At 37.3% G+C, this 8476-nt stretch overlaps 1 protein-coding gene across 2 annotated transcripts; it reads left to right on the forward strand.

Moving 5' to 3' along the window:
• The first annotated feature begins 814 nt into the window (after positions 1–814).
• LOC133878127 (inositol 3-kinase) lies at positions 815–5595 on the forward strand. 2 transcript variants are annotated; one of them, XM_062316635.1, is made up of 3 exons: positions 815–1897; positions 4679–4822; positions 5097–5230. In XM_062316635.1, exons 1-2 carry the CDS (start codon positions 1025–1027, stop codon positions 4772–4774), a joined length of 969 nt encoding a protein of 322 aa, XP_062172619.1. In that variant the 5' UTR covers positions 815–1024; the 3' UTR covers positions 4775–4822; positions 5097–5230. The 2 variants fall into 2 exon arrangements, with proteins under 2 accessions (XP_062172619.1, XP_062172618.1); XM_062316634.1 differs by lacking the exon at positions 4679–4822 and having other exon boundaries at positions 5097–5595.
• Positions 5596–8476: the final 2881 nt, after the last annotated feature.

Here is an 8476-nt window from a genome sequence, read left to right on the forward strand (position 1 = left end):
TCGTACCTTTGATTTAAAATGATAGGTCCAAATTTTATTATGTCATTAAAAACCTAAAATCCAACCACCACTTTTAGGTTTCGTTTGGTTTGCGGAATGAGTATTTCATTGGAAAAGGAAATACTTATTACTATAAATAAAAAAGAGTGGAATGGAATGGTTATTCCTAATCTTTAGTATGGTAACAACTTATATATTTTAATTAGAATCCAATCAAAATTACTAAAAAAAAAATCCATATTAATTTTTTTTTTTTTTTTTTAAGAAACTCAAATTAAAAAAAAAAAAAAACTAATTTTTTTGAAAACTAGTTGGTTGTCGGCCACCGTAAAGACGTAAAGAAGGGTTGGGGTTTTGGGTTTTCTTTTTTTTTAAAAAAAAGAAAGAATTAAGACTGATTTTTTCTGAAAAAATATAGTATATTCACATTTGAATAGTTATTCCTTTAATTTTTTTTTAGAGAAATAAGTATTCATTTTCGTAAGAGAATAATTATTTTCAAACGAAGCTTAAGGGTGGGCAGCTGTAAAGGAAAATGTTTTGGTTGTTAATGATGTGTGAAGCCTAATCTCAATCTCCATTTTCATTAGGATCAAAATCGGGTTCAATTGACGGGCAGCCAATTTGGACGGTTGGTTGCCAAGGGAGAAAGAAATAAAATAAAAAACCAAATGTGAAAGTGTCATCAATCACTTTCCCCGGTTCCTCAAACCAAAGCAACAAAGAATTACTCTAAAAAAAAAAATAATAATAATAATAAAAAATCACTATATAAACAAACAAAATCCCTCTCGGTGGCGCGACACATATTTCACTCCTCCAAACGAACACGCCCACCACGGCACAAAACAACGCCATTTTTTTTTTTGTCTGTTTTCATTGCCGAAATATTATCTCTGCTATCGTATTGTATTTCCCTCTGGCTTTTCATGGTCTCCCACAGTACAAGCGTAACCATCCATGACCCCTGAGCTAACACACAATTTACACGATCAAATTACGATCCTGACCCACCCAAACAGTCATGGGGAGAGACCGAAAAGACCCACAAACCATGGAAGAAAATCTTTCTCGCCGTGGCCTAATTGTGGGGAACTACTGCCACGACGTGCTGATCCGAGACGGCGTCGTTCTGGCCGACACTCTTGGTGGGGCCGCCTCCTTCATCTCCGCCGTGCTCGACGGGGTATCCGTCTCCTACAATCTGGTCTCCAAGGTTGGCCCGGACTTTGCCTATACGACGAGTCGTAGCCCGATTGTGATTCCCACTTCGAGAACCACTCTCTTCCACGCGCATTTCGACTCGGGGGTCGACGGGGACGAGCACCGGGACAGGGTCCTGAAACGGGTCGCCGCCTGCGACCCGATTCGTCCGTCGGATCTCCCCGGGACGAGGTTCGATTTCGGGATGGCGGTCGGTGTCGGCGGCGAGATATCGCCCGAGACGCTCGAGCGAATGCTCGACATTTGCACTGTCGTGTTTGTGGATATCCAAGGTCTGATCCGAGAATTCGACGGCGTAGACGGAACCGTGAGGCTTGTGGGGTTGAACGAGACCCGGTTCTTTCGGCTTTTACCACGTATCGGGTTTCTGAAGGCTTCGGCGGAGGAGGCTTTGTTTATGGACGTGGAGGAGGTGAGGAAGTGGTGCTGTGTGGTGGTGACGCATGGGAAGGACGGGTGCACGGTGTATTGGAAGGATGGGGAATTGGAAATAGCGCCGTTTGCGGCGAACCAGGTTGACCCGACGGGAGCTGGGGATAGTTTTCTAGGTGGGTTTGTGGCGGGGCTGGTTCACGGGTTGGCTGTGCCTGATGCTGCATTGGTTGGGAACTTGTTTGGGTCGCTCACTGTTGGGGAAATTGGGCTGCCCAAGTTCGATTCCAGGCTGTTGCAGGTTTGTTTCTGAGAAATCCTTTTTGTTTTCAGTGTTTTTGTTTCTGGGGCATGTCTTTACTATCTGATTAGATGTTTTATGTTTTGGGGCCTAGCATTCAAATGTAGGGTGACATAGAGGTTTGATAAAGACAGAATGGAAAATATATATGTACACGAAGAAAGTTGCAGATTTTGAGAACCTGCTTGTTGAGCGGCACAGTTGTTGTTAGGCATATTAGGCCATTGGAGATGCATGGAACTTAGGAATGTAATAGAGTTCTGCCACCACAAGCATTAACTGACTAAATTTTTGTCTTTTAGCATCTGCAGAGGGACCTTTAATTAAAGCGGCCAATTTATTGAGAAGTCATCCCTTGGCAAAAACGCTTTAAAGATTTTAAGTTCCTTATAGCTAGATTTAGTTCCATAGGACTTCTAGAGAATACCATCTCAATTTGGTTTCAGATATTTATGATGGGGTAACTAATGACAGAATAAATGAGCTTTTCTTTGTTTCTTTTTATTTTGGATGTTGGTACAATTGAGATTGGTGCTTTGGTATGGAATTAACCATAGTTGCTTCTTAATGTAGGTAAAACTGTTGGAACAACAAATCACTTGAATTTAATATTGATAAGACTGGTTCATGGGGTGCTTTGCCACGATTGAGAAAGAATAGTTGCTTGTTGATTGGTATGATCAATTTATGAACTTCTGTTTGATTGGAGCATAAAATGTTTTCATCAAGTCATCATGGTATTAGAGTTGTGCAATGTTATTCGTTGATTCGGTAGCGCCATCTAGTATGGTTTGAAATATTTAACTTTATTGATCAAGTAGCAAGGGTATTTAGAAAAACTGAAGCTAAAAAAACTGAAGGTTTTGTCGGTGAGAAGAAAAACAAAGGGAGAGTACAAACTGAAGGTTTTGTTTCGCCCGGGGGGGAGGGAGGGAGGCTTCACGCCTTCCCCTCCGGGTGCTGGTGTTTCCTCTTAGCCTTTAGGGCTAGGATGGGTTTTTGTTCCCCTTGGCTTGTTTCCAGGGGTGGATGGTCTCTTTTTCCAAGCTTTCGGGCTGTTGGAGCTGTGTTCTTCCCGGTTTTTGAATCGGTGGAGGTTGTTTTGTGTTTCTTTGTGCCAGCAGAGTTGTCTGGTGATGGGGTTTTCGGATGAGTTTCGGTGGTGAGGAAAGAGGGCGTTTTTTGTGTGTTTTTGGAAGGGTTGTTTGGATCGAAATTTTGGATCTAGATCTACGCTTCTCTCTCCATTATTGCACAATACTGGCCTCACCGTTGGGTTCACCGGCGTCCTCCGAGTCCTCCGATGTTCGGCGTGTCCCCCACCGCCCCCTTCTCACGGCGCGTGGCATGCACGCGTCAGGGATCTTCCTCACGCGCCACTCTCCCGGCTTCCACTACGACGTCAGACGGCGGTTCTCGGAGGATCGGGTGTTTTCCTGCTGGCGGCTCCTCCCTCCCCTCACTGAGTCTCTGTTTGGGTGGTGTTTTTTTCTGTTTTGTTTGTGGTTTTCTTAGTTGCGGTTTGTTCGGCCACCTTCGTATGTGGGGGTGTTTTTGTCGGATGCTGTGTTTTTTAGTTAGATCTGCAAGCTGCCTGTTAGATGCTTGGATTTTATTGGAGTTTTTTTTCGCTTTATAGCGTAGATCAGCCATCTTTTTTTAGTAGTGGTGCTTATTTGTTAGGGTGGCTTCCAATGTTAGTTCTTGTAATCTTTGGGTGTTTTTTAGGTAGTTTGCTCCCAAATCAGAAGTTAATTCTGATTTTATGTTTAGGGAGTCATGGTATTCCTTAACAATGTAATTAGACCTTTGGGTCTTTGGTTTATTTGAATGAAAGCAGTACTCATTCCTCAAAAAAAAAAAAAAAGCAAGGGTATTTAGATAAAAGCCATTAAATTATGCACGTGGATGGTTGATTAGAAAAGTAGGCAGATAATGATCAAGAACTAGACGCTATTAATTTATGCTTAAAGGATGCTAGATATTTATGAGGTATGGTTTGAAATATTTAACTTTATTGATCAAGTAGCAAGGGTATTTAGATAAAAGCCATTGTATTATGCACGTGGATGGTTGATTAGAAAAGTAGGCAGATAATGATCAAGAACTAGACGCTATTAATTTATGCTTAAAGGATGCTAGATATTTATGAGGTATGGTTTGATATATTTAACTTTATTGATCAAGTAGCAAGGGTATTTAGATAAAAGCCATTAAATTATGCACGTGGATGGTTGATTAGAAAAGTAGGCAGATAATGATCAAGAACTAGACGCTATTAATTTATGCTTAAAGGATGCTAGATATTTATGAGGTGATAATTTAACCTGTCAATATAAGGGTATATAAACTACAATTATAAAAATTGAAATTGGATGTGAACTTTGTTTTATCTATTAAAACAATTGAATATTTCAGCAGATGAGTTAAACATTGGTCCTTTTATTGGGGGGAACACTTCAATAAGAAACTGGCATATATTTTAGGTTTATAACTCGAGTAGTATTACTATCATTCCTGACCAGGAGATAAAATCATCACTTTCCTACCATTTATGCTTTTTACTATTGTGTGTTGGTTGCATTCTTAATTTGCTTTTTGTACACAGCTAATGATAATCAAGTTTTATATCCATTAATGAATTCCTGATATAGGTGAACTGTAAGAGAAGTTTCTGGTGTCAAGTTTACCTGAAATTTCTTGTGTTTTGCATTTGAGAGCTTTTGGCAAACTAAATATGACGAACGTCCTTAACCAAAGATGTAGTGTCTGCTCTTTTAGGAAATTGCTGCAGGGAAATGCTCTCATAACTCTGGGGAAAGGAAGGTTTTGGGGGTATTTTCATTTTTTGAGCTCTGCAGAGAAATAAAAAATTGATTTGGTTTCAATCGAATCCTGCAAGGTCCCCTTATGAGAGCATTTCAGGTAAGACTAATGTTGTTCTCATCCATTTCACCTCTTTTTTTTCCAGAGATGACTGGATGTATCCAAGGAAAAGAAATTGATCATATTGTAGTTAGCATTCACTCCAATTTGTTCTTATAGGTTCTTGTACTTGCCATACCGTAGTACTTTCTTTAAATTGTTCATGTTAGTTTGAGAAATGGGCATGATTTTTTTTCCTTCTAGGCGAGAATGAGCGTGTTTATTCCATAAACATGGTATAACACAAACATGGCTTTCCTTTTTTTCCTTTCAGAGAGTTAAGGATGAGGTGCAGAGGAGGAAGATGCAGTGCATCGGCTGCTGTGAAAGACAAGATGATGAGCTGAGGTTTACGAAGCCAGCAGGGCATGCACAGTTCCATGCATCCCTCGATGCTGCCAAACTGATACCCGCACGTGCCGTTCCTGAATGTCCATGGGATCTTCCAAGCTCTCCTCCCAAAGCAGTGGAACAGGCCATCCTGCCGCAGTATGCTGGGCAACCTAAACTAGTTCTTAATTCCATTTATGACGAACAAATTCAAACAGTTGAGGCCAAGCGCCCCAGTACATCTCCTTTTTCTGTATCAGATGATTGAGCTAGCATAGAGATCTCTTTGCACGGAGGTTTTTGTTGGTTCTTCACTTAGAAATTTGTCATCTCACTCAATGACAAGCTAAAGTTGTAAATCCCTTCTAAACAAGAAAGCTTGTCTGTTTTGTCTAGGCCTCTAAACGAGCCGAATATTGGATGTTTGAGTTTGGTTCGTTTAATTTTGTCTCGACAACTATAACCAAAATCAGCAGTAAGTCTGAAAATATATATATATATAGCTCAACACCAATCGGCATGAGTTACCATAGAGTTTTGTTTTTCCAGTCACTAACCCTCATTTTGACTACATCATCCTAACTAGTAGGTGGGTTAAAAGCTAGATAATTTATTTAAACTCGGTCCATATATATTTTGAACTAACTTGAGTTTGTTCACTAATTAACTTATTCATTTCTTATATAATGTAAATATTGTTACCGTTTATATTTTTTTTTGTAAATTCATACTAATTATTTAGATATTCAATTATTGTTGGGATTTTATTCAATTGAATAAGACAATTAATTTTTATTTATACACTTATAAAAATTAATATCGCTCACTTTATATATACTTGTAAGAAGTCATCTATAAAATTTTTGTTATGGAATTGACTATTTATATTATATTGGGAAATGCTCAAAATATTCATGGTGCACAACAAGTGCACTACAACAAGGCACAGTGGATTGGACCTCACATAATGAGACTCACTTTATTGTACCTTGTGGTAGTGCATTTGTTGTGTACCATAAGTGCATGTATCATTTCCCTATTATATTCACTAAGGAGAGACTAAAGTTCACGAAAAATGTTAGATTTATAACACCAACACAACAAATGCGTGGGGTCCACCCTCATGTGAGGGGTTGTTGTGCATTTGTTGTGATGATGTAGTGCATGGATCAAATCCCTCCGAAATGGTGGGATGATACACAATTCTATAAAAATAGGTATTAGAATTTATATATATATAGAGAGAGAGAGGGTAAAAGAGTAGATAACATAACAATTTTATGGCATCATCCTTCATTACTTGTTCTTCATGGCAAAGGCGGACCTGCATATGGGCAAGGGGCCTCCTAAGCTTTTTTTTCATAAAAGAAAAATTAAAATTTTACCCTTAATTTTTTTTATTTTTTTTATTTTACTCTCTCAAATATTTTTTTTTCAATTTAACCCCTCCATTTTTCCAAGCCGGGTCCGCCACTGCTTTATGAAATAATGCAAGGACAAGACGCACAATAAACGGGTGCCTTAGCCATTAAAAAAAAAAAAAAAAAAAACCGGGTGCCTTAGCCGATGCCCCTTCTTTATTGCCTTTTGCTTAAAGGTGCACATGCATCGCATAACAATAAAGCAAAAAAAATGAAATTGTGCATCTGGCTTGCTTTACTTCCTTAGTTGCTTGTCAACAACAATTTGATGGTTAATTTCTCAACTGTATCAATTCTGGATTTGCATTTCCAACATTTCATTTCCAACATTTCATTTAGAGTTTACATGATGCGATCTATTTGTAACGATCTTTTCTATCGATACAATATTTTTCATTTTCAACTCTTTCGAATTAGACTTCTCAAAAGAGGTAATTCATCTCGATACTATTTTCGCAGAAGCACGCTTAACTGCGAAGTTCTGATAAATTCATGATTATCACGGCTTTAGAACGAGTTGTATCAAAAAATGTACGAATATAGATATAAGCACATATTTATTCTCGTATTTAGGTGGCGATGTGAGACGTCAGACTATATGTTCAAATAAGTTTTAAATTGCTCCCTTACCTACTCTTGTGGATTGTATATGAAGTTTTTTATAATAATTATCCAAATTATAAGTAATTTAGATGATAAATTGCTAAAATAGTTTTATGTTGGTATTACGATCGGCTTGGGTTTAATTTTAGTTATAATTAAATTTATTGAAATTGAGATAGATGCGTCTTAATCCGAATAAATTCTAACTAAAATAAAACAAAAGTCAAACCATCACTTTCACCGGCCGACATTCTTTTTCTTTTTTTTTTTCTTTTTTTTGGGCTTACCGGCCGACATTCTAGCATGCAAAAGATACTTTCTAAAACCCAATTTTTTTTTTTTTAATATAAATTCTAAAAAAATACTTCTCATCTCACGTTTATATTGTATTAAAACATTTCTTTAACCCAAAACTTAAAAATACTTTCCAATATTATTAAAAATCTTTCTAATGGTCGGCCTATTTTGGAGAGCAAGAGATGGGTCAAACAAAAAATTTGAAAAGAAAAATAGATATTTAATGTCTATTTGAGTTTGCGATTTCAAAAAGTGCGATTTAAAATAACAATTTTAAAATATGGGATTTGAAAAAGTGATTTAAAAAAATATAGTTAAGCATTTAACAAAATCGCAGTTTAACCTTTAAAATTATGCGTTTTTAAAAAAACATCCTCTTACATGCGATTTGAAAAAACAAATTTATTCAAATCGCATGTAAGAGGATGCTTTTTTAAAAAACAAATTTACTGCGTTTTCAAATTGCAATTTTTAAAAACGTAGTTCCTAAAACGATTTAGTTTAAAATTATTCTTATTGTCTACGATTTCAAACACCCTCTTAATCTATCAATTTTTGTGGTACCCTATTTGTTGTTTGGAAATGGAGACTACTAGCCATATTGTGTAGTGATGTCTATCATCTAACGATGTGTGGGGGATTGCTTTACAAAAATTCAAAAAAGCCCTGGTAGAGGTGAAGATTTTTTACAGATCTTGTGTGAGTTATTACCAAAACTTGAGAAATAAGAAATGGAGCTTATGGCTACAATAATTAGAAGAAAATGACTTCGCAGAAATAAAAATTATAAAATAGTATTTGGAGGTAAAGCATATGCAACATGAAAGGCTATAAAAATTTAGCAAAAACTTACAGCAATTCAACAATCTTGAGAGCAAATATAGATGGATGATTATTTTGCCAAGGAGCCACTCTCGTGGTCGGTTTGAGGGTGGCTAAACCACCCGATGACCCTTTGAGGTTGGTTTTGCCATTCCAAGGGCTAAACCCCTTACTTTTTTCT

Source organism: Alnus glutinosa, chromosome 9 (assembly GCF_958979055.1).
Source record: "Alnus glutinosa chromosome 9, dhAlnGlut1.1, whole genome shotgun sequence".
Taxonomy (NCBI): Eukaryota; Viridiplantae; Streptophyta; class Magnoliopsida; order Fagales; family Betulaceae; genus Alnus; species Alnus glutinosa.

Coding starts and splice junctions, on each gene's coding strand:
- LOC133878127 (XM_062316634.1), top strand. CDS start 1,025: ATGGGGAGAGACCGAAAAGACCCACAAACCATGGAAGAAAATCTTTCT. Junction 1,898..5,096: donor TCGATTCCAGGCTGTTGCAG/GTTTGTTTCTGA, acceptor TTTTCCTTTCAG/AGAGTTAAGGATGAGGTGCA.